This window comes from Stegostoma tigrinum, chromosome 23 (genome assembly GCF_030684315.1).
Source record: "Stegostoma tigrinum isolate sSteTig4 chromosome 23, sSteTig4.hap1, whole genome shotgun sequence".
In the NCBI taxonomy this organism is placed as follows: domain Eukaryota; kingdom Metazoa; phylum Chordata; class Chondrichthyes; order Orectolobiformes; family Stegostomatidae; genus Stegostoma; species Stegostoma tigrinum.
This window is the reverse complement of record NC_081376.1, coordinates 43,499,285-43,526,058: the sequence shown is the minus strand read 5'-3', so window position 1 is coordinate 43,526,058 and position 26,774 is coordinate 43,499,285. Positions and strand designations below refer to the sequence as shown.

The 26,774-nt window shown below is 42.4% G+C and overlaps 1 protein-coding gene across 1 annotated transcript; it reads right to left on the bottom strand.

Moving 5' to 3' along the window:
• Window positions 1-306: 306 nt before the first annotated feature.
• LOC125462443 (insulin-like growth factor-binding protein complex acid labile subunit) lies at window positions 307-24,940 on the bottom strand. The gene is made up of 4 exons (XM_048552497.2): window positions 24,770-24,940; window positions 6,943-7,110; window positions 4,433-4,529; window positions 307-2,294 (listed from the first exon to the last, which is right to left on the bottom strand). The coding sequence occupies exons 1-4, from the start codon at window positions 24,938-24,940 to the stop codon at window positions 493-495; spliced, it is 2,238 nt and encodes a 745-aa protein (XP_048408454.2). The 3' UTR covers window positions 307-492.
• Window positions 24,941-26,774: the final 1,834 nt, after the last annotated feature.

Sequence of the window (26,774 nt, the reverse complement as noted above, 5' to 3'; positions counted from 1 at the left end):
ATTTTTATTATTCCATATATATACACATTCACGGAATTGTTATAGCATGGAACACTTGGACCTATTTCCTACTCAAATTACCCTCTCCACCATCCCCATTAGCTCCCACTCTAAAGTGATCAGGAATTTGTTCCAATAGCAATTTTTGTTATCTGTGATACCTTTGAAACAAAGTGTAGACATTTTACTCCGGTCAGAGACTACAGTGCACTTGTTATTATTTTAACACAATTGGCCACACTTTGTTGCTAAAGCAATTAAGATGAGCTTATTGGAATGCACACTAAGCCAGAAAGAATCATCGTATTTGTTGCAAATTTGATTGGTAATATTGGATTCCAAGCCAAATAGCTCTGTCTAGCTTTGATTTCACTTGACATATTCATAATTGTGTATGAAATATATACCTGGTTGTGAACGGTGCACCACGAGGGCATTGTTGCCTGAGCAATATACATGTGATGATTGCAGGAAACCATCTTGCACTTGATATTAGCAATGACCAAAATAGTCCTCACTAATGTCTCTCAGATCTGTACTAGCAATGATTTCTGGGCTTGCACAGGTGATGTTGTTGTATGTGTGTATGATGGTATCGTCTTCTATTGCTGATTCGAAATAACGAGGAACTATGTGGGGATTCTTTAGACTGTAATTTCTGAGTGACTTTAGTAAACAGTCACAATGCCAGTTGTTGCCCCCAAGCAGTAGTTGCTCCAATTGTGTGGACTGCTCCAAAAAATGTTGTGGGAAATGATTTAAAGAGTTGTCCTTGAGGTTCAGATACTTTAACTTGGTCAAGGGTGTAAGAGTGTAATTATCAAAAAACTCAATAAAGTTCTCCGATAAGTCAAGCCACGAAAGGCGTTGAAAAGGCTGAAAGGTGGTTTCAGAAATTTGTTGAAGTTCATTGCACTTCAATAGTAGATATTCGAGATTTGGTACACCAGCAAAGGCCTGAGGAGATATCTGTATTAGTTTGTTGTATCTGAAATCCAGTTCTGAAAGCTGTTTTAAGTCACTGAGGCTCTGATTGTCAATGACTGAAATGTAATTGCTTTGCATGAAGAGTCTTCGAAGGGAGAATAATCCAGAAAATGTGTTTGGTTGAATTCTAGTGAATGCATTATTTTCTAAATGCAGGCTATGTAGATTAATAAGACCTTTAAATGAGTGATCTGGTAAATTCTTTAAGGAGTTGCTGGATAGATTCAGTACAGCTACCTCACGAAGGCCAGCAAATGTACCTGGTTTGATCTGCTGAATCTGATTATTGTTTAGTGTGAGGACTTCCAATTGTACTAACCCATCAAATACATTCTCAGAAAGGCTTATGATTTTGTTGTACCCAAGCTGGAGTTCCTCCAGAAACTGAAGTTCTCTGAATGTCCTGTGCTTCAACTGTGTGACGGAATTGTTGAGCATTCGAAGTACATGCAGATTTAGAAGCCCAGAGAATGTTTCTTCATGTAGTACTGTAATGCGATTGTGGGACAAGTCTAACCATCGAAGTGATTTCATTCCCATAAAAGCTCTTGGTACAATGGTGCTGATCTGATTATGACTCATATAAAGCTTCTGAAGCTTTTGCAGCTTCACAAAGATATTCCCCTTAATGCCTCTTAACAAATTTCCTGATAAATCAAGTTCCTTTAGCTCGACCAAATTTACAAATAGCTGGGGCTGCAGGTAAGTTAGTCTATTTCCTGCCAAAATAAGCTCCTTTAAGTTTGGTAAGTCGTAAAATACTGTAGCAGGCAAAACTGCCAGATTGTTCCATCCCAGGTTGAGGTACCAGAGATGAGAGAGGCTAGAAAACAACCCATCTTCAATTTTGCCGAAGTTGTTATTATTCAGACTGAGTGATCCAAGAGATGGAGTGTGGAGAAATACGTTTGGTAGGAGGTATTTCAATCTGTTCCTTTCCAAATGCAAGTGGACTAGCATCTTCAAACCATAGAAGGCATGCTGCTCGACAGTAAGTATATAGCTATTCTCCAGATTCAAGAAATCCAGGTTAGACATGTTCATGAAAGCATGGGATTGGAGAACTGTAAAGTTATTAGCGTCAAACCAAATGGCTTTAGCGTTGAACGGTAGATCGTTTGGAATGTGTGTGTAGTTACGAGAACTACAGTAGACGTTCAGTTCTTCACTGTAGTCATCAAAAATGCAGGTGCACACTTCAGGGCAGTTGAAGTTTTCATCAGATGACCCTTCTAAGGGTAGCTGTGGTTCTGTCCCCAGTAGTGGAATGCACCATTGCCAGACAATTACTGATACAAGGCAAAATTCTAAAAGAAAAACACATGCAACTTACAATTAGAGAATATGAAGCATTTAGTGAATATTTATATTATAATTATGACACTTTGACAACAAAAAGACTAAGACCATTTAGAATCTAGTGTATTATTATTTTGTTGTCAGAGTATTGTTGACGTAACTTAGATATCTCTTTTAGGACCATATGATCGAAGAATGCATCATGAGGTTAATTAAGATCTAATTGCTCTCTGATACGCAGTGAAGTAAGTTGCAGCTTTGCAGATACTTTTCCAGTACTTTATTTTAAAGATTGCTCTGCAATGTTTGAAATTTGAAGTACATTAAATATAGCTGAGAACTGTTATCCTCCTGTAACTCCAAACCTCTATGTTATTTTCATTTTGATAATGGGAAAAAAATTGCTAAAAGATCAATTTTGCATTTTAGACTTATTTGGATTGAAGATTTTTCAGTTCTCAATAAAAGAATAATTTGCAATTCCTTACTTTCAAACAAAAAATCGCTGATTTTCACATTAAATGGAATGCAAGATTGAGGTTAACAGTCCTGTTTGGTATCACAAACAGGAATAGTCATCAATTTTACCAGAGTAAGTCATCTTAAAAATTAGTTTTAAAATAGGTAAGATTGTATATAAGGATTAAGGTCCTGCTGAGACAGTGTGGATGGATGTTAGAAGCCCTATGACACAATTCATCTAAGCTTGGCAAATAGGCCTGACCAACACTAGGAGATCACGTTAAAAGGGCATTCGCCTCATCACTATTTGCGAGGCAGTGTTGGTGCAGAATGGTCACTGCATTTAAATATAAACATAACGGCAAAGGGGTTGTATGGTAGGTTTAGTTGCGTGGGGCCCTAAGTTAGTCAGGGGCCTTGTTCATTATCAGAATTATAAGAACATAAGACATAGGAATGGAAGTAAGGCCATTTGGCCCATTGAGTCCACTCTGTCATTTAATCATGACTGATGGGTATTTCAACTCAATTTACCCACACTCTCCCCTTAGCCCTTAATTCCTTGCGAGATCAAGAATTTATCAATCTCTGCCTTGAAGACACTTAATGTCCCGGCCTCCACTGAGCTCCGTGGCAATGAATTCCACAGGCCCACCACTCTCTGGCTGAAGAAGTGTCTCCTCATTTCCATTCTGAATTAACCCCCTCTAATTCTTAGGCTGTGCCCAAGGGTCCTAGTCTCCCCGCCTAACGGAAACAACTTCCCAGTGTCCACCATTTCTAAGCCATGCATTATCTTGTAAGTTTCTATTAGATCTCCCCTCAACCTTCTAAACTCTGATGAATACAATCCCAGGATCCTCAGCCGTTCATCGTATGTTAGGCCTACCATTCCAGAGATCATCCGTGTGAATCTCCGCTGGACACGCTCCAGTGCCAGAATGTCCTTCCTGAGGTGTGGGGCCCAAAATTGGACACAGTATTCTAAATGGGGCCTAACTAGAGCCTTATAAAGTCTTTAAACCCCAATTTATTGTTTTAGCAACCCTGCATTGATACTTTTGGATAGATCCCCCTGCCAGGTAGATAGAACAGTTCAAATATATGTTGCATTGTATAAATGCAGATTTTGTTACAGTTTGCTGTTTTTGTACATGACAGACATTACAAAGCCGGCTTGTCCCGACACTTATCTGAGAAGAAAGAAGTGAATGGAGATCTTGCAAAATTATTAATAGAGTCATGCAGCACGGAAACAGTCTCTTCAGTCCAACCAGTCCATGCCAAACATAATCCCAAACTAAACTAGTCCCAACTGCCCGTGCCTGACCCATATCCTCCAAACATTTCTTATTCATGAACATCTTTTAAACGTTATAACTGTGCCTGCGTCCACCACTTCCTCAGGAAGCTCATGCCTTTAAATCGGTTCCAGATTTCCAACAAAAGATCCATGTCTGTGAATAGATTCCTAACATCTTTTACTGCTGTCATTTTTCTGGATGTTTCATTCTTACATCAAATGTATCAAATCTTCATGAGCCTGCATTACTGGAGAATATCTATCTTAGGTTAGAACAAATTTACAGAAAGGAGAATAATGTATACATGTAGAGATCCATTACATGTTTTAGGTTAGAAAACAAGCTTAAGCCTTCCCCCTTCTGAAGAAAAAATATCTTACCCACAGGTTTGTGCATTTTGCCAACAAGCCTTTTCTGCAAAAAATGTTGTAAGTCCCAGTTGCCTTCTGTTTGGCTCCAATTGATACAGGCCACAAACTGTGTGCACAATTATCAACTTATTGTACAAAAGTTCAGGATCAATGGGACAACTCCTTTTCAGTAGCTAAACAGCCCAACTTTGCAAACCTTTCATTCTTCCTTATTACATAAATCTTTAGTCCGCGCCTCCCCAACCACTACCCCCGACCCCTGCTCTGCCACATACACGGATTAGTGGATTGCGTGGACAACCAAATGGCAATGAGCCAAAATGGGGTCAGGAGAAAAATAAACAGCTGGCACATGGTAAAGAAGGAATCAATATTGTTTATTTAGTGCATCCTCATGTGGCAATATTTAGCTATTTTGCAGCCACAAAGCATGCTGCCAACATATTATCCCTGTGGACACCAGGTACATTTACTTAAATCTGATAAGTTCACCTTGTCTGGCCAGGGTGTCATATTTGTTTGACGCATTATGCAATCTCATTGGTTTTGCTCCCACTTAGCACCTGGCTAAAAGGTATCATTGAAAGCGTGTTGTGAATTTAAATGGTGCACTATACAGATGGCATTTACACACAAATTTATGATTGCAGCATCATTTTTGCATTTTTGTGGCACTTTTCTTATCAGAATGCAGGTATCAAAAAGTGAGGAGAAAACTTTGTGAGCAATGAATAATTTAGCATAATGGTGGAATAGATTGAAAACAAGCTTTACTCACTAATCCCTATGTACCCCATGCGAGACCAACCTCTTTATGATGATCCATTTCTGAAACAAGCTTTGATGTGCTCATCCTACGTTATCTCTTCAGCATTTTAACTCACTATAACTGTTGGGTCATTTTTGGTTGTATTTATGATAAGTAGGAGGAATTAGATTTTAATTGAGCTCCATGTTAATTAGATCATTTAAACTTCAAGGGAAAGTCAACGTAACGGCAGGCCAATAAATTCTGGCTTGCATTTCTATGCTTAAATCATATCGGACCCTCTGGCTTGATGACTTTGTTTATCGAGTAAATTAATGTTGAAATTGTGATGTGGATATAATTTTTAAATAAGGTAGGCCCTTATATTTGATTAGTTACTTTAATAGAGGAGCAGAATGAATAGAGTAGCCTCTTAACATCTATAAAAGGTTGATGGAATATTTGATACTAGGGGTTAGTTAGCTCATTGGTTGGTTGGCTGGTTTATAATGCAGAATGGTACTAACAGTGTGGGTTCAATTCCCGCACCAGCAAGATTGCCATGAAGGTTACTCTATTCCCAACATCTCCTGTTTTCTGAGGTGTGGTGACCCTCAGGTTAAACCACGACCAATCATCTCTCTCTAATGAGACTGCAGCCCCATGATCTAGCAACTTTACCTTTAAAACAGGGGAGGACGGAGCAGTTAAATTACTCCATTATGACCATCTTGTCAGAAATGAGGGTTTATTACACTTGTGTTTTATACAGTGTTTTACTTGATAAATTGAGGTGGTCGCAGCCATGATGCTTGCTCACTTCATGACAGTGTCAAAGAAGAGCAATATGTCATAGTAATAAAATTTCATTCTGCATCTGCATCTGCAGGCTAGATGGATTGGCCATGCTAAATCGCCCATAGTGTTCAGGGGTGTGTGGGTTATAGGGGGATGGGTCTGGGTGGGATGCTGCAAGGGGCGGTGTGGACTTGTTGGGCAGAAGGGCCTGTTTCCACCATTTAGGGAATCTAATCTAATCTAATCAAATCAAAATTTGCTGCAATGCAGAAGTAATCAGTGCAGGACCTTTGGTATCAAGCAAGTGATCCCAAATTATCATTCACCATTTTCCCATTCCTCCAACATTCCTGAGACTGAGTAAGGGATCAGAATAAAGGCTGTGCCTTTAAAGCTTCTGTTTATTCCAATGGTTTTGTTAAAATTTGCAGTAAACATTAAAATAAATAGATCCTGAAAATGAAACGTTGGAAGTGTTAGTATCTTGAGACACCAAATTACATTGGTTTGATTCAATCAATTTTATTTCTGCACTACTTCATTTCCTTTAATCCATACCTACTCACTGAAATTATTTTCCTTATTCAGATCATGGCAGTCTGATCTTGCATACTTGACTGAAGTTAACATTTTGTATTCACAGCAATTCCTTTCTGATAATATTCTAGTGATAACGGCCAGTTAACGTTAGGAAAGCATGTCTCTAATGGTCAAGGTCACTGATGTCAAAAAGTGCTGGGAAGATCATAGTGATAACACAGCACATGAGGGGAGCATTGAGAGAATTATTTTGTCAAATTTAAAAGTCTTCTCATCAATTTGACTCCTCTTCCCTCCTTCCTTTATTGACACGCTTGATGAAACCTGCTATTTCTCTGCCCGAATTGATACAGGGAGAGTTGACAATCTTTGCAAAAGGGTACAGTCGTGCTCAAGCCTGTGAGCAATCATTTCCACAAGTAAGCACACTCACCCAGGACCATTTGGTAGCGACCAGCACTGGGACGTTTGACTCAATCTTCCATTTCTCATGAACAAAGGCGTTCAGGCCAAATGTGTCCCCGCTATTGTCCCAGTCAAAATCTGCTAATGCTGTCACAACCTTGGGAATCATCAGCTCATCTATCAGGCACATTCCAGCCTTGGAGGCATGACATTGAGTTGAACAATTTTGCATCATAATTTGGATATTCTTGGAAAGCAGATGGGAAACGGTTCTGCTGTGGTCACTTACAACTCCTCAGGGCCCATCTTTCAATTATTTTTGTCATAACCCCTCATTTTTCCTCTTCCTTCCCCCCCTCCTTTTGCTACTTTATTATTATTGCCTTCCATTTTGCCACAGATATTTCTCCCTGTGCCTTTTCACTGTTTTCTTTGGCTGTACACTAGATCCGACATTATTAAATTCTTCATTTTTTCCGGTTTTGATGAAGGAAGATCAAGATGAAACGTTAATTCTGTCTGCACAGTCTGAGTTGCTGAGTATTTCCAGCAGTTTCAGTTTTCACTCCAGTGAATGAAGAGTTTGAGTCTAAGCTATTGTCCATTGGATGGGCCAAACAGTTGGGTCTCTACAGTTTAATAGCTGACCATATGATGCCTTTACCTACTGATGCAGGATAGCTTTTTCAATTCAGCTCTATCATTAGAGCACAAGTCGAGAATGTTATGTACACTTTCCAGCAAATATATTACAAAAAATTCACCCAACCAGTGAAACTATGTCAGTAGCCCCAACTGCACATGTACTGCTGGCTATTTGCTTGATTGTTTTGCCATTTAGAACAATCACTCTATTGTCACAAAAATCTTTTCTAAAGGTGTCATTTTTGAAGACTAAACAAAAAAAAAGTACTGCAGATGCTGAAGGAGAGTCACTGGACCTGAAATATTAACTCTGCTTTCTCTCCACAGATACTGCCGGACCAGCTGAGTTTCCCCAGCAATTTCTGTTTTATGTGTCATTTTGAAGTGTGGCTTAATGTGAGAGACACATAGGCCTATTTGTAAAGAGAAGTCTCACAAATTGCAATGTAATTGGACCAGGTGGTTTATTTGTGTGATATTAACTGGTGGTTAGGTATTTTTCAGGACATTCAGGACACCACCCCTTTTCATCTATTTTTGCCTGATTTCTTTCCCTTCAATCATCCCTTCAATCACCCCCACCCCAAAGGAAAAGGCTGCTAAATTGGCAGCTTGCAACTTCCAAGTGCCCTGGCTACCCTTTTAAAACAGGATTTAACTGCATTACAATGTCAGTGATGGCACCACTGGCCATTTTGAAAGCCTGATCCGTCCAAAAATTGTCACCATAACCCTTAAATTCAGTGCCTCCAAGCATCCATTTATTTAAAAGAGACACATTCCCCTTACATTCGATGAATTTTAATGCGTAAAAATCCCCCACTTCGTTATGTTCCTAGCTGATGGTACCATGGGACGACTCAGATCCCAGATTGACTCGACGCATCATGTATTTTGTTATTTGCTAATGTGATCATTACTCGCTGCAGAGATAATAGGAACTGCTTCTGATGAAGGGTATAGGCCTGAAATGTCAGCTTTCCTGCTCCTAAGATGCTGCTTGGCCTGCTGTGTTCATCCAGCTCCACACTTTGTTATCATTAGTCATCATATTCACATGAGGCTGCAGATATTCTTTAACAACAGACATATTCCCATGTGAAGATGGCAGAAGAGCAGCGTTTGGGCCAGGTCCTCAGCTCGGGACTTGCCTGCTTCTGTCTGCCTTCCTTCTTTCTTTGTCCTTTCTTTTACGCTGCTCTTTTTCTCTGGATTCTCGGTAGGAGCAGTTCCCTCGGAATGTTGCCAGCAATGGTCATGGTTCCCCAGAATGTTAGCTGCAGCGAGAGCAGTTCCTTCCTGGAGGGTCAGTAGCAGTGGGTTCCTTGCTGAAATTGTGTCCCCTCCCCCAACAAAGGCGGTGTGCAGACTCATGGCAGTGATGGACAAGGGTAGAGGTAAGATGGCGCTGAAGAATGGGGACACAGCTCCAGCGGTGGTGTTGTAGCTCCAGTCCAAGGCAGGGCATGGTTACCTGACAGGCAGATGTGGTGATTTGCTGGTGTTCCAGCTGCGGTGGATTTCGGGCACCTGAATGTTTGCAGACTGAGCGATGGACTTTGCGGCTTCATTTTTCAGGCAGCGAGGGCTCATGGCAGAGGCGTGGAAGTGATTGGGTCATCTCCTTTTCTTTTGGATGTTTCTTTTATTTCTGCTTCTGTTTTTGTCTTTTGTATACTAAGACGATGCCCGAGAACGGTCACCTTGTACACTTTTCACCGCACTCCTGCATTCGTGTACTCAACAATAAAATCTAATTCTAAATAAGTTTATTACAAAAAAAAAGTGATACAGTGTTGGACACAGTTCAGAAGTATCTTAAACAGAAGAAAAAGTTTCAACTTGTTCGCAACACTGTTATAGAGACTTATATTCAGAGAAATTTACTCCTACCTCAACACTTAGTTTCTACTTACTAACTCTTTTGAATTACTTTCTCTTGAATGTAGAGACAGATTTACAATTTCTTTCTGAGCCAATGGCACTAACCATTCATGGCTCTAATGGCCTAGACATTTTCAGTGCTAGTGGACTAGTTAGACAATATTATAAAAACAGCTGGGAGCCAGAGATGATGCATCTGCTTCTATGGTGCACTTGGATTAAACCGCTTCTTTTACACCTAAATACTGAATTAAGCTCCAACTTTAACTCCTTCAGAGCCATTCCTTCATACAGTGGGCTGGAGGCATCTCATTGTGGAGCACGCTGAATGGAGACAAGTTGAATTTTTATTGCAAGTTCTGATTTTCAAGCCAGGCTGTTGTGTAATATAAATTGTCATGATGCACAAAACTGATGATATAGAAATGAAGGAAAGTGATGACTGGACCTTGTGCATTTCTCTATAGATCTGTGTTAAGTGGGCACCCTGTCTGAAATAGTTCTTGGTGCAAAGCCAATTTCTCAGCTGCTCTGCCTTAAAGGAAAAAACCTGTGCATTGCTCAGAGTATGATAATTTGCTTTCAATACATCTGCCTGTGCAATAGTGTAGGCCAAAGCTAGTGCGAGCAGATATGAAATTAAATGCAAAAATCCAAAAATCATTTTCCAAAATGAGCAATTAATTCACTGGCTCTAATTTATGCTGCTTTGTTAATCATCACACTGCCAAATCCATATTCCTTCAAAACGATTCACTAAAGAGATCTCTGGTTGCTTACTCCATTGACTCAAGTTCTAGCTGTCATTACGCCTCGCTGTTAGATTCACTCCAACAGCTAAATATGGTACAATTAATAGTTTTGACAGTTTAAACTTACTGAACTGTGAAAGTGCTGACCATGACAGGCAGCTGCTGAAAGAACCCATGGATTTACCTTTAACAAGACTTTGGCTGCAATCAGCTGCAAAAATAAATATTTAAAGTTTGTTTCTACATTGCTGTTCTTTTGAATTGTTGATTCTAACAGCTTTCAAAACATAAAAGACCTTAACTGAACTCTGAACGATGAGATGCTTTTCTCTGGAGTAGCGTGATGTGCATATATTCATTTATGTGACAGAATTATGCAAAAAACACTCCAAAATATCAAAGTGTTGTTAAAAGACACATGGTTGGTTCTCCACTATCCTTTCAAATAGGCTTTGGGATACATTGATTATCGTCGCCTCCACACTGCTGGAAAAACATCAGAACTGTTCCCGAGAAGTGTCACTGGACCCAAAACATTCACTCTGATTTCTCTCTACAGATGCTATCAGACCTGCCGAGTTTTTCTAGTAATTTCTGTTTTTGTTTCTCATTTCCAGCATCTGCAGTTATTTCAGCTTTCATTAAGGGAAGAATATGCTTCCTGAGATGAGGATCTGACAAATCTTGTACAGGTAGATTCCTGGAACGACAGGGTTGTTCAATGTTAAATGTTTGGGTAGATTGGGACCATATTCTCAGAGGTTTAAAATCTTGTTAAAATATATAAAAGATCTTAGAGGATTGGCAGGGGCATTCCCCTGGCTGGCGAGCATAGAACTCAGGCTCATGATTGGAGGTTCCTCATTGAGTTGTACGTTCTTCACACAGAAAGTTGTGAACTTTGGAAATCTTTTCCCCAAAGGCCCATCGATGCTCAAGACTGAGATCAATAGGTTTTTGGGAATAAGGGGATGAACGAAAACATTGTAGGGAAGAGGTTTTCTGGTTGAAGAAGTGCTGGAGTAGGCCTGAGGGTTGGTATGCTCCTCTGCTCTCCTATTCCTTGCAATGACAAGAGACCAGAAGTCTGACAGCAGAACTGGGAGTTAACAAAATTCAGCGAAAGGGTGGATCACTTCTACCTTTCAGAAATCAAATTTGATGCAGTGAAAACAATTAAATGTTCTGGCCCTGCAAGTGGCATGCCAAAAATAAAGTTCAAATGCTACACTGGGGCTCTCCTTTGAAACACAGCAGGACTATTAGGGAGTGCGGGTGGGCAAAGAAATTGAGGGAGAGTGAATGAGAAGGCATTGGCCTGATGGTAATGTTGCTGTACCAGCAATTGTAAACTCCCAGCCTCACGTTCTGAGGACATGAATTCAAATCCCACCACAGATGATGGTGAAGTTGGAATCCAATGTTTAAAAAATAAACTGGACCATGTACCCACTGTCAATTGTCATAAAAACCTTTTGGCTGACTTTTTAGGGAAGGAAATTGGCCACACTTACCTAGTATGGCCTATGTGTGACTCCAGACCAACACTGAACATCCCTCTGGGCAAATAGAAGTGTGCAACAAATTCCACAGGTGCCAGACAAAACAATTTGAAGTGGAAAAAAGTGTCATTCTAATCTGTAATAAATCAAATCTTCCAATGGTGAAAAATTTGATGAGTCAAAATTCAATCAGAAGTGGAAAGTCTCCCTCGAATTGCTTTGGCCTCCAAAATCTATCTTTTGTTCAAACCCTTTCCTGCTCTACTGCATGCAAAATATAAAGTAAATCAAATGTACAGATAATGGCAAAACACACAGCCAATTATTTGAAGCTTGGCAGAAATTAAGAGACAGTAAGTTTCGAATAAATTGACCTAAAGTAGGCCAACTCTCATCCATACTGCAGTTCCAAAAATAAAGCTAATCAGTGTGGAATTGCTAAGTGTGATATTTCAGGACGTGTTTGAATGAATATGTGACTGACCACCGCAACAAGTCAACAATCAGAAGGAATCATTTTGACCTTTATTGTTTGCTGCTAAATGTGCAGTTTCTTTTTTTTACATTTTCTATTCTTGAACTACAAAACTATTATAGTGTGAGAAGCCTTGCAAAAAAATAGTAGCAACACATTTTAACAAATAGGAAGTCATTGTAAAGGAAAGTAATGCATTTGCAAAGTACTTGTGTAAATTAATATTAATCAATAGGGACTCATAGAGCATTTGCTGTGAAATTAGTGAATTTATTGCAGGTGTACATCTTTAAGTCCCATTGCCGTCCAACACCTACCTCATGCCATACCCATACTATTTCTTTTATCCCTATCATATCATCCTCATCCCCATTCCTTCTTCCAATGCCGTTTCCATCTCCCGTGCCATCCCATCGTACCCTCAACAGTCATAGAATCATAGAGGTCTACAGCATGGAACCCAACCCTTTGGCCCAACTTGCCCATGCTCCCCAGTTTTCACAATTAAACTAGTCCTATTTACCTGCATTTGGCCATATGTTTCCGTACCTATTTCATCCACATACCCATCTCCATGTTTCTTAAATGATGAAATTGTACTCGCTTCCACCACTACCTCTGGCAGCTCCTTGCAGCCACTCACCACCCTCTGTGTGAAAAAATTGCCTCCCCCCAGACCCTTTTGGATCTCTCCCCTCTCACCTCAAACCTATACTTTGTAATTTTAGACTTCATCGCCTTGGGGAAAATTCTATACATCCCTTGCATTCCCCCAACCTGTTTCATCAGATTTCAGGATCTTCCTGTGATACATGTTGCATGCCATTCCTGAGCTGCACAACCCTCTCACTCCCTCCAATCAGGGGAGCTTTCTTGTGGGGCTCCCCTACCTCCTGCTGCATTTTTTGTTCCACCAGCCCTATCCTACCACTGTTGCCCCAGTCGCTGGCAGCCCAGTAAGCGTCACATACCCTAGTCTTCGGCATGCAGCTGACTCCACCTTCCAAATCAATGCAGATGTCAGTCAAACTGCCTCCTTATTGTTGTTTCTGTTTTCTCTCCACCGCATAGCAGAGAAACAAAAATTACAAATCCTGAACTGTAGCGTTAATCTAATCTATAACCTGGTGCCAGGGCACAGAAATTCAGAAACCAGACACAGTACGGAAACACCAGCAATTAAATAATTCTGTGAGTCATTTGAACACACCAGCAAAAAAGTCAACAAGGCTGACCAAGGGTCGATTAAACAGTTGCAAAGTCAATACAGAACATGTCAGTTGGTGCACAGTCAGAGCAATGGCATCAATTCCATTTGGAGACAATTGCTAAAACAAACTTCAGAGGACACCAAAGAAATAATGAGCTTCTGAAAATCTGGGAATTTAGTTACATTCATCAAATGCACCGGGAATGAAAAAGTTCATGGGAAGGGTGGAAAAGGACTCTTGTAAAGCTGTAAAGTCTCGTTCTACATCAGAGTGATGATTTAATAACCATGTTCATTACGTACATTCAACCGTTACTTGATTACGAATCCAACTGATGCAAACATTCTAACTCACATAGTTTTGAAGATAGGCAAAGTTTTAATTCGAAGAATTGCGTTTTCCTTTGCCAGTAGTCTGAAAACATGGACCTGGATTTTCATTGAGTCAGGATGACTTGGGTGTGCTTTAAAAATGATGGGCTGGGCATGATTCTGAGAGAGTGAGACTGTGGAATTAAAGCTGGAAAACAAAAAAAGACAGAAACCATGGGCAAATATTCTGCATCTGTTTTCGCCGTCGAGGACACAAATTTGATCCTGAGAATCGTGGATAAAGAGGGGGCTAAAAGAATATAAAACAATTGTGATTATTCAAATATAGGTACTGGGTAAAGGCTGACAAATGCCTGTCCCCGGTAATGAGCATCCTAAAGAAACGCCTGCAGAGATAGAAGCTGATGGGCTGAAGGGTTAAAATTGTTGATGATATTCGAAATGCCACATGAGCTTAGATGTGCCTTGTTAACATTCCTTTAGGGGCCTGCAGCTTATTTTTCTGTAGCTTGCCTTCTGTATCTGCTTTCTTTGGGCTGGCTGTTTGTCACACCGTAGTCTTGTTCCAAATCGCTAGACATGGCTTTGGCTCGCAATTGTGTAAAGTGCCAGGAACGAACCTGAGCCTCTAGACCAGGCATCAAATGAGGGGTCTCCAACAGACAGAAGAATATTAGACTCTTTGCTTTTTCTAGAAAGGCGTGAGACTTGTTGCTATTTTTCTCTTTTTTTCTCTATTTATTATTTCCACCATAATCATTTATTACTGCCATCATAATCGTTATTCTTACTTGATAAGCATTCATGTTTAAGCAAATTGCTGTTGTCAAGCCTTCACTTAATTGCAGAACATAGAACATAGAACATATAGAACATAGAACAATACAGTGCAGAACAGGCCCTTCGGCCCTCAATGTTGCGCTGGCCTGTGAACTAATCTAAGCCCCTCCCCCTTACACTATCCCATCATCATCCATATGCTTATCCAAGGACTGTTTAAATGCCCCTAATGTGGCTGAGTTAACTACATTGGCAGGCAGGGCATTCCACGCCCTTACCACTCTCTGAGTAAAGAACCTGCCTCTGACATCTGTCTTAAATCTATCACCCCTCAATTTGTAGCTATGCCCCCTCGTACAAGCTGAAGTCATCATCCTCGGAAAAAGACTCTCACTGTCCGCCCTATCTAATCCTCTGATCATCTTGTATGTCTCTATTAGATCCCCTCTTAGCCTCCTTCTCTCCAATGAGAACAGACCCAAGTCCCTCTGCCTTTCTTCATTATGCCTTCGCTCCAAACCAGGCAACATCCTGGTAAATCTCCTCTGCACCTTTCCCAATGCTTCCACATCCTTCCTGTAATGGGGCGACCAGAACTGCATGCAATATTCCAAATGACGCTGCCCTAGCGTTTTGAATTATATTTAACTAAATCTGAAAAGAACTGCTTGGACACACACTGTGATCCAGGACAGTATGAAACACCACGTTTAAAGAAAGGAGGGAGATGGGAAGCCAGTTGTTCTCACACCTGTCTTTAGGAAATGCATTCTTAAGGATGGTACAGTGGCTCAGGAGTTGGCATTTCTTCCTCACAATGCCAGGGGCCTGGGTTTGATTCCAGCCTTGGGTAACTGTCTGTGTGCAGTTTGCATGTTCTCCCTGTTCTTGTTTTTACCAGGTGTTCCAATTTCCTCCCACAGTCTGAAGATGTGCAGGTTAGGTGGATTGGCCATGTTAAATTGCCTTGTAGTGTCCAGGGATCAGCAGCTTAGGTGGATTAGCCATGGCAAATGTGGGGTTACAGGGATTGGGTCTGGGTGGGTGGCTCTTCCGAGGGTCTGTGCTGAATGGCCTCCACCAGCACTGTAGGGATATGATGGTTCTAGGACACTGTAGCAGAGCAAATCCAGTAGCAGAAAATCCTAATACAAACAGAGTTGGTGTGATTTTGTGAAAGGAAAATCATATTTAACAAATTTATTAGACATCTCTGAAGAGGCAAGATCAGGGTGGACAAAAAGGAACCAGCAGGTGTACAACATTTGGATACCCAAAGGGAATATAATATGGTGTTACAGAAAAGATGGGAGTTTACGATGTTGGGGTTAATATATTAGAAGATTCAGATTTGGCCTGTACCTTGGCATAGGTAATAGCGGTCTGGATTGGCCAAATGATAGTTAAAGGCACTGACGGAGTAGCATATTATGAGGACTGATACTGTCATCTTGAGAGATGAAAGCAGATTCATATTCTAGAGAACCATTGTTTTTCTTCCAAAGTGACACCTTAGCAATCCAAGCAAACTGTTGGAATTTGGTCTGCTGTGACACTCTGAAGCTGTAAGTACTAGTACCCACACCTTGGGGCGCTGGTATCTGCAGCCCTAATCCTCAGCTATACTGCTGATCATGATCTGCATATGAACATACAAAATGGGAACAGAAGTAGACCATTTGGCCCCTTGAGCCTGTTCCACCAGTCAATAAGATCACGGCTGATCTGTTTGTGTTTCATATTCCACTTTCCCAAATACACCCAATGGCCCTCGACAGCCCTGCCTATCACAAATTTTCAAAGAGTTGGAGATATAGTTCTAATAGTGAAACGGATCAAAGGGTGTGGAGCCAAAATGGGAACGGGACGATCAGCCCTGGCCATATTGAATAGTGGAGCAGGCACCACGGGCTAAACGGCCTACTCCTGTTCCTATTTTCTATGTTTCTAATCTCATCACTTCTGTTTCAAAAGTATTCAATGCACCAGACTCCATCGCCTTCCTGAGACATTGATTTCCGAAGTTATACAACCTATGAGAAGAAATCATAGAACATAGAACATAGAACATTACAGCACAGTACAGGCCCTTCGGCCCTCGATGTTGTGCCGACCTGTCATACCGATCTCAAGCCCATCCAACCTACACTATTCCAAGTACGTCCATATGCTTATCCAATGATGACTTAAATGTACTTGAAGTTGGCGAATCTACTACCGTTGCAGGCAAAGTGTTCCATTCCCTTACTACTCTCTGAGTAAAGAAACTACCTCTGACATCTGTCCTATATCTGTCACCCCTCAATTTAAAGCTATGCCCCCTTGTGCTCGCCGTCACCGTCCTAGGAAAAAGGCTCTCCCTATCCACCCTATCTAACCCTCTGATTATTTTATATGTTTCAATTAAGTCACCTCTCAACCTTCTTCTCTCTAATGAAAACAGCCTCAAGTCCCTCAGCCTTTCCTCGTAAGACCTTCCCTCCATACCAGGCAACATCCGAGTAAATCTCCTCTGCACCCTTTCCAAAGCTTCCACATCCTTCTTATAATGCGGTGACCAGAACTGGACACAATACTCCAAGTGCGGCCGCACCAGAGTTTTGTACAGCTTCACCATAACCTCTTGGTTCTGGAAATCAATCCCTCTATTAATAAAAGCTAAAACACTGTATGCCTTCTTAACTGCCCTGCCAACCTGGGTGGCAACTTTCAAGGATCTGTATACGTGGACACCGAGATCTCTCGGCTCATCTACACTACTAAGAATCTTACCATTAGCCCTGTACTTTGCCTTCTGGTTACTCCTACCAAAGTGCATCACCTCACACTTGTCTGCATTAAACTCCATTTGCCACCTCTCAGCCCAGCTCTGCAGCTTATCTTTGTCTCTCTGCAACCTACTGCATCCTTCGTCACTATCCACAACTCCACCAACCTTAGTGTCGTCTGCAAATTTACTAACCCATCCTTCTACGCCCTCATCCAGGTCATATATAAAAATGACAAACAGCAGTGGATGCAACACCGACCCTTGCGGCCCACCACTAGTAACTGGTCTCCAGGATGAACATTTCCCATCAACTACCACCCTCTGTCTTCTTTCAGCAAGCCAATTTCCGATTCAAACTGCTATATCTCCCACAATTCCAATCCTCCGCATTTTGTACAATAGCCTGTTGTAAGGAACCTTATCGAACGCCTTGCTGAAATCCATATACACCACATCAACCAGTTTACTCTCATCTACCTGTTTGGTCACCTTCTCAAAGAACTCAATAAGGTTTGTGAGGCACGACCTTCCCTTCACAAAACCGTGCTGACTATCCCTAATCGATTTATTCTTTTCTAGATGATTATAAATCCTATCCCTAATAACCTTTTCTAACACTTTACCAACAACTGAGGTAAGGCTCACTGGTCTATAATTACCAGGGTTGTCTCTACTCCCCTTCTTGGACAGGGGAACCACATTTGCTATCCTCTAGTCATCTGGCACTATTCCTGTAGACAATGATGAATTAAAGATCAATGCCAAAGGCTCGGCAATCTCCTCCCTGGTTTCCCAGAGGATCCGAGGATAAATCCCATCCGGCCCAGGGGACTTATCTATCTTCACCCTCTGAAGGATTTCTAATACCTCTTCCTTGTGAAACTCAATCCCATCTAGCCTAGTAGCCTGTATCTCAGTATTCTCCTCAACAACACTGTTGTTTTCTAGAGTGAATACTGTTGAAAAATATTCATTTAGCGCTTCCCCTATCTCATCCGACTCCACAGACAACTTATCACTACTATCCTTGATTGGGCCTAATCTTACTTTCGTCATTCTTTTATTCCTTAAATACCTATAGAAAGCCTTAGGGTTTACCCTGATCCTATCCACCAACAACTTCTCATGTCTCCTCCTGGCTCTTCTGAGCTCTCTCTTTAGGTCTTTCCTGGCTACCTCGTAGCCCTCAAGTGCCCTAACTGAGCCTTCACATCTCATCCTAACATAAGCCTTCTTCTTCCTCTTGACCAGAGATTCCACCTCCTTCGTAAACCACGGCTCCCGCACTCTACAGCTTCCTCCCTGCCTGACGGGTACATACTTATCGAGGACACACAGGAGCTTTTCCTTGAATAAGCTCCACATTTCTAATGTGCCCATCCCCTGCAGTTTCCTTCCCCATCCTATGCTCCCTAAATCTTGCCTAATCTCATCGTAATTGCCTTTCCCCCAGCTATAACTCTTGCCCAATGGTGTACACCTATCCCTTTCCATCACTAAAGTAAACATAACAGAATTGTGATCGCTATCACCAAAGTGCTCACCTACTTCCAAATCTAACACCTGGCCAGGCTCATTACCCAGTACCAAATCTAATGTGGCTTTGCCCCTTGTTGGCCTATCTACATACTGTGTCAGGAAGCCCTCCTGCACACACTGGACAAAAACTGACCCATCTATAGTACTCGAACTATAGTGTTCCCAGTCAATATCTGGAAAGTTGAAGTTCCCCATGACAACTACCCTGTCTCTCTCACTCCTATTGAGAATCATCTTTGCTATCCTTTCCTCTACATCTCTGGAGCTATTCGGAGGCCTATAGAAAACTTCCAACAGGGTGACCTCTCCTTTCCTGTTTCTAACTTCAGCCCATACTACCTCAGTTGATGAGCCCCCAAACATCCTTTCTGCAACTGTAATACTGTCCTTGACCAACAATGCCACACCTCCGCCCCTTTTACCATCATCTCTGTTCTTACTGAAACATCTAAATGCCGGAACCTGCAACAACCATTCCTGTCCCTGCTCTATCCATATCTCCGAAATGGCCACAACATCGAAGTCTCAGGTACCAACCCATGCTGCAAGTTCACCCACCTTATTCCGGACGCTCCTGGCATTGAAGTAGACACACTTCAAACCAACTTCTTGCTTGCCGGTGCCATCTTGCTTCCCTGAAACTTTATTTTGGACCACCCTACTCTCAACCTTTTCTATAGTCGAACTACAATTTTGGTGCCCATCCCCCTGCTGAATTAGTTTAAACCCCCCCAAACAGCCTTAGCAAATTTCCCCCCCAGGATATCAGTACCCCTCTGGTTCAGGTGAAGACCATCTTGCTTGTAGAGGTCCCACCTACCCCAGAAAGAGCCCCAATTATCCAAGAATCCAAAACCCTCCCTCCTGCACCATCCCTGTAGCCACATGTTCAACTCCTCTCTCTCCCTATTCCGTGCCTCAATAGCACGCGACATGGGCAACAAACCAGAGACAACAACTCAGTTCGTCCTAGAAATCATTCTCCTCATCTCCGTCCTAAAAAGGTGATTCCTAATACTCACCCCAACTCTGGACTGACCCACAAGAGGACACGTCCTTTCCATGTTCACCTTGTTAAGACCTTCCAGGATCTTGAAAGCACCAATTAAGTCACCACACACTCTTCTAAGGTCCAGCGGAAATAAGCCCATTCTGTATGACCTAACCTCATGCATGGCCATCCGCTCCCATTACCTTCTCAGAGATTGGCAATGGACCTCTGCCCCCTGTGAGCAAAGTACCTCTCTCTCATTCTGCTCACTCCCTGCAATGGAGACCTTCAGGCTGGTAGCTGAGAATTGAGGAGCACATTCTCTGCCATGTTGTGTGATTCCTGTATCTTTCTAAGGTATTGGCTTTTGGAATAGCTTGCTTCTGATTGACCCAAAATGCACCTCTCCTTTACGAGGTGCAAACTGTTTGCACTCCCCCTCAGGAGTGTGATCATTAAAAGGGTTCGCTTTGATAGCGGCATTAGCAATCGTTTAAATGCCCAGACAGTGCGATGCTTGCCTCCTCTCTGCTTCAGATATATGTTCATCATGTATCTTAACTCTCAGGCACACTTTTAGGCCTTCACACATTTTGCCGCCCTCATGTTTTGTACTTATATATTGAGAAGAAAATTTTATCTAAGTGGTTTTTTTTGTAGTTTTCTAAAATTGTGTTTCTTTAAACTAAGTTCTTGTAAGTTTAATTATTAATTCATTTTAGATAGAGTGTACCCTGGATATTGAATTGCCAAGAGTTAGCACATTGAGAGACCTTGGCTTAAATCCATCCAAGACCAAGAGACAAAATGTTCTTGCTTCCCAGTTTGTACAAGTCTCAAGTGAAGTTTGTCCATTCACTTTCAAACCTTGGATAGTGAGTGAACACAAGATTTCTTGCAAGTGGGTCCCCCATGATCCCTGATGCCATGTTCTGGATTTAATGGAAAAGTGAAGGGTACATTTACTGTTCACAATTTGATATAAACATTTATGGATCTTTTCCAGTCTATCATTTGGATTTTGTACTCTGGTCCAGGGTCACTAGACATTTCTACGTTAACCCAATGCACCGCCCCTTCCCTTTGTAACCTCCTGATATAAAGTGGCTTGCGCATTTTGGTATTATTAACAGAAGTTGATTCTGTGCTCCTTTCCCCGAATTTTCCTCATCAACATTGGCTGCCAGTCAAGGAACATCTTGCCTTTGAATGAGTTTGGGCCCAGGAGACCCAGTGGCATCAGTAGCATCTGCATTGGCGACGTTGAGCCTGAGGAGACACATGGTGGCGACGGTGGAGTCAAATTTGTATGGGCGTGGTATCAGGTGGCATTTACATTGGTGAGGACTCATAATGGTGAGGGTGTCAGCGGAGGCGAGATAGCACTTAAGAGTGGCAACTTTCATTCTGGCAATGGCAGTGCTGCAAAGGAGGCTTGAACCTGGTCTCCAGGCCCAAGGTGGAGCACTTAACAAGAAGGACTGTAATATTGTAAATCTTTTCTTTTTTTTTTGCCTTTATATCCTATGCTTTTGTTTTTTTTAACTGTGTTTAAAGATAGCGCCGTAGAGTGGCAAGACTATACAACACTTTTCAATGTATTTTGAAACAAAATATATGTGACAGTAAGTAAATACAATCAAATAAAATCCATTGAAAGCTGAAATCAAATCTAATTTTGATTGAAATAGTACGCAAGAATACAGGGAGAAAGTGAGAGATTGGCGCTCGGTGAATATGTTCATTTGAGTAGCTCATGCAGGGATGAAGTACTGAATGGTCTCTTTTTGTACTGTTATAAATCCTTGATACCGTCCTTCTCAAAGCTATAAATGTTTCCCCAAGCAAAAACTATTACCACACTCTTCTCCCTGAGGCCTAATGCAAAACTGTTTACATTATTTACGGGTAAAATGCTCACAATAAAGACAAAACCCTATTATTTTCTGGAAAGTCTCTCACTCTTTGATGTTTTAATAGACATTACCATGGCTACAGTAATTCTTACAAATTAATCATTCAACCTCTTCATCAACACAAAGCAAACTCACATGCCACTAGTTCAAAATCCAAACTCTAAAATAAATGATATTAAATTATATACATAAATTGCATACCTTGCATCACACACTTGTTTTAAATTCAGGAGTGAAATAACAAAATTAGAAACAGAAAATAGATGCAGGAGTAGGCCATTTGCCCCTTCGAGCCTGCACTACCATTCAATATGATCATAGCTGATCTTGCAATCTTAGTATCCCCTTCCCTTGATCCCTTCACCTACAAGGGCCACATCTAGCTCCCTTTTGAATATATCTAATGAATTAGTCCCAACAGCATCCTGTGGGAGAGAATTCCACAGGTTTACAACTCTCTGAGTGAATAAATATTTCCATATCTCAGCCCTGAATCGCTTATCGTTTATTCTTAGACAGTGACCGCTGGTTCTGGACATCAGGGATATTCTTCCCGTATCTAGCCTGTCTGGTCCCATTATGATTTTATGTGTTCTATGAGATACCCCCTCAATCTTCTAAATTCCAATGAGTATAAACCCAGTCGATCCAGTCTTTCTTCATATGCAGTCCTGTCTTCCCTTTGCTGGACTCTCTCAAAGCAAGAATATCCTTCTTCAGTCTAGGAGACCACACAGTACTCAAGGTGTAGCCTCGCCGAGGTCCTGTATAACTTCAGCAAAACATTTTTAGTCTGATACTCATATGAACATTAACTTATACACAAGTCTGACACAGTGGGAGGGAAAACTTAGGTATGGAATATTTTGGGAGAAACTTTCAGTTTGAGAACAAATTGGGGGTGACTTTGAATTGGTGTGAAATTGTGCAGAAAGTGAAAACAAATTGATGTCCTATTTTTCATTCTGACCCACAGTGAAACTTATGGTTTCTGGGTAGGTGTTGAAGAGAAGTTTGCATTCTGGAGTTGTAGAGCTAATCTTCTGTTGAATACGGTTTTCATTTCTCTGTCATAATAAGATGATAGTGGCTCTGTGTTGAAACCAACCACTATGGAAATCCCACAGAGAATGAATGTTGAGACCTTTCCTCCTCACAATCTTTATTAACAATCTGGATGGAGCTGTTAGGAGATTCCGCATAAATTAATGGGCAGAGATTTGCGTGAATGCTAGAAACTTTTTGGTGAAAAATCAGCTACATTAAATCACCACGTTGGGAAAGCCTGCTGACGTGATAAAACGATGGAAGTGGCCTGCAATTGGAAGTTCCACTCCCAAATGTGGCACTTCCTACTTGCTCGAGGGAGGAGTGGAGTCAGCTCAGTTTTCACGCATGTGGTTCATTTATCCACAGACAGCTGTACCTATTTAACATCTATTCTGATAAATTAGCCTCGCAGGTCTGTAAGATGGGCCTGTTTGAAGTAGGCCTGTGTTCAATCTATTTTATTTAAATGGGCAGTGTTCCACTTTGGAGAGTCGAAGAATCCCTGAGAATGATTGAAGGACATCTTTTGATGGGTGTGAGTTATCCTTTGGAGAAAGTATTTCCGTGACCTTTGGGAGCAAGGTTCAATGCCCTTTGGAGGTGAGTGTGGGCTGGTCAGATTTGCTGAGAAAATTGTGTGTAAAAGGTATATAACCCTTTTAGAACTGTTAAGCCTGTGAAAGACCTGTCAAACATATCAACAAATTCAAACCAGGTAAAAACTGACAACGTCTGTGAAGAGAAACCAAAGCTAATGTTTTGAGTTCAGTAGGGCTAGGGTCAAAGCTATCATGACCTGTCAAAATGTGGTTTTATGAATGAGAGTACGCTTCCCAATGGAGTGTAGTCTGTAATGTAGAATTATAAGTGTTAGAACTGTATTTCCCCTCACCCGCTTTGTAGTCAAATGGCTAACAACTAAAGTCTTGAAGAAATATGGACCAGTTCTGGTCATGTTAAAACAGTTCTGGACATGGTCAGCCCTGGCCTTTGAACAATAGAGCCAACCTGATAATCAGATGAATGGTGTGGTGAGAGGGCTCATTACTTAACCAGACATAGTGGTATCAGGAATAGCAAGAACTGCTGATACTGGAGTCAAAGATAATACAGTGTGGAGCTGGAGAACACAGCAGCCCAGGCAGGATTAGAGGAGCAGGAAAGTCGACATTCTGGGTCAGGACCCTTCTTTTTCTGATGTTGAAGGAATGTCAGCTTTCCTACTCCTCTGATGAAGTCTGGCCTGCTGTGTTCCTCCAGCACCACACTGTGTTGACAGTGGTATCAGGAGGACCCACTCAGCAGAAGGGACATTGTCTCACTTTCATGTGGAGTGGGTCCCGACACAGAATGGCATGGGCTGGAAGCCTGGAATGGGACTGTAGCAGAGGAGAAGTTATAAGGTGGACTCTCTATAAGTTATCTTCCTTTAAATTTTTTTCTGAGTTAATATGAATGGTGCCTACTCACGTCGACAATAAACACTTTACATTATTTTATATTGAACACACATGACAATAAATGATTCAATGATCATGAAACCACAACAAACATCCCAAAAGGGTGCCTGGGAAGGTGTCTGTTCCAGTGTTAGTTTCAACATTCACTGTTGATTACAGGCTGAGACATATAGAGTCACTGTGGCTGTAATCTAATGGGTCAGGTTACTGGAACGGCATGAAACAGCTCAATGACAGACAAGGAGAACCACAGAACAGCAGTGGCCCTATGAATTATCACCGGCAACGGCCAAGAAGCATTATCACAGGACTGTTCATCCAGAGATGCAAGTAATGTTGTGGAGGCCTGGGTCTGAATCCTGTCCAAGGTGGAATTTGAAATAAATAAAAGGCTGGAATTAGGTGCCGAATGGTAACTATGAATCCGCTGTCAATTGTCAGGAAAAACCCATCTGGTTCACTAATGTCCTTCAGGAAAACTAAACGCTGTCTGGCGTGGCCTACATGCGACTCCTGCCCCATTGCAATGTGAGTATGTCCAAACAAACCTTTGGGCAATTAGAGACGGGCAAAAAATTCTGGCTTAATGCATATTTAAACTTCACTTGCTCTGGGCGATTGTAAGGCAATTGGATTAGGATTTTATTGTCAGGTGTACTTGAGCACAGGAGTACAGGGGTACGGCGAAAGGTGTACAAAGCTGCCATTCCCGGGACCATCTTACCGGACAAAAGACAAGATTAAAAACAGAAGCAGGAATAAAAGAAACAGTTGAAAGAAAAGGAAACGGCCAGCTCACTCCCTCGCTTCTGCCATGTGTCCTCACTGCCAGAAAAACAAAGGAACAAAGTCCATCCTCCAATCTGTGAACAGTCAGGTGCCCCCTATCCCCGCACGCCACCACGGCCAGAACATCATCACCTCTACTGTCAGGTACCCCCTATCCCCGCACACCACCGTGGCCAGAACATCACCAACTCTACTGTCAGGTGCCCCCTATCCGCACACACCACCACGGCCAGAACGTCACCACCTCTGCTGTCAGGTACCCCCTATCCGCACACACCACCACGGCCAGAACATCATCACCTCTACTGTCAGGTGCCTCCTATCCCCGCACACCACCACGGCCAGAACATCACCGCCTCTGCAGTCAGGTACCCCCTATCCGCACACACCACCACGGCCAGAACGTCACCACCTCTGCTGTCAGGTGCCCCCTTATCCCCGCACACCACCGCGGCCAGAACATCACCACCTCTACTGTCAGGTGCCCCCTATCCGCACACACCACCACGGCCAGAACGTCACCACCTCTGCTGTCAGGTACCCCCTATCCCCGCACACCACCGCGGCCAGAACATCACCACCTCTGCTGTCAGGTGCCTCCTATCCCCGCACACCACCACGGCCAGAGTGTCACCACCTCTGCTGTCAGGTGCCTCCTATCCCCGCACACCACCACGGCCAGAACATCACCGCCTCTGCAGTCAGGTACCCCCTATCCGCACACACCACCACGGCCAGAACGTCACCACCTCTGCTGTCAGGTGCCCCCTTATCCCCGCACACCACCACGGCCAGAACATCATCACCTCTGCAGTCAGGTACCCCCTATCCGCACACACCACCACGGCCAGAACATCATCACCTCTGCAGTCAGGTACCCCCTATCCGCACACACCACCACGGCCAGAACATCACCGCCTCTGCAGTCAGGTGCCCCCTATCCCCGCACACCACCATGGCCAGAACATCATCACCTCTGCAGTCAGGTGCCCCCTATCCCCGCACACCACCACGGCCAGAACATCACCACCTCTGTAGTCAGGTGCCCCCTATCTCTGCACACCACCACGGCTAGAACATCACCATCTCTCCTGTCAGGTGCCCATGCCCAGTCTTAGCCTGGAGCTGCAACACCCACGCAGGAACCATGTTGCCATTCTTTGGCAGAACATGATGTGGAGCTAGAGGAACACAGCAGGCCAGGAAGCACTGGAGGATCATGAAAGTTGACATTTCGGATCGGGACCCTTCTTCAGAAAGTGACTAAAAGACTCGAAAGGCTGGTCTGTGAGAACTGGCCACACCCAGACTGCTTCCATTGTTCCAAAACCCAAGGCCTCACAAATTATTTTCTTTTTTAGAGACAGCTCGGTACCTCTGGCCCATTTCTGAAGAAGGGTGGGAACATAATGAATTGGGGGATCTTTGAACATTGAAATTCATTGAGTGTAAGAGAAATGTGCCTCTTTTAAAGAAATGGGTACTTGGAGGTGTGACATAAACCAGGAGGGTTCTGGTAACATTTTTTTCGATGGATTGGGCTTTCAAAATGGCCAATAGTGCCATCACTGATATTGTAATAGAGTTAAATCCTGTTTTAAATGGGTATCTTGGGCACTTGGAAGTTGCAAGCTGCCAATTTAACAGCCTTTTCCTTTTGGGAGGGGGTGATTGAAGGGAAAGAAATCAGGCAAAAATAGATGAGAAAGCGAATTGTCCCGGCATGGTGGCCCAGTGATCAGCACAGCAGCTTCACAGCGCCAT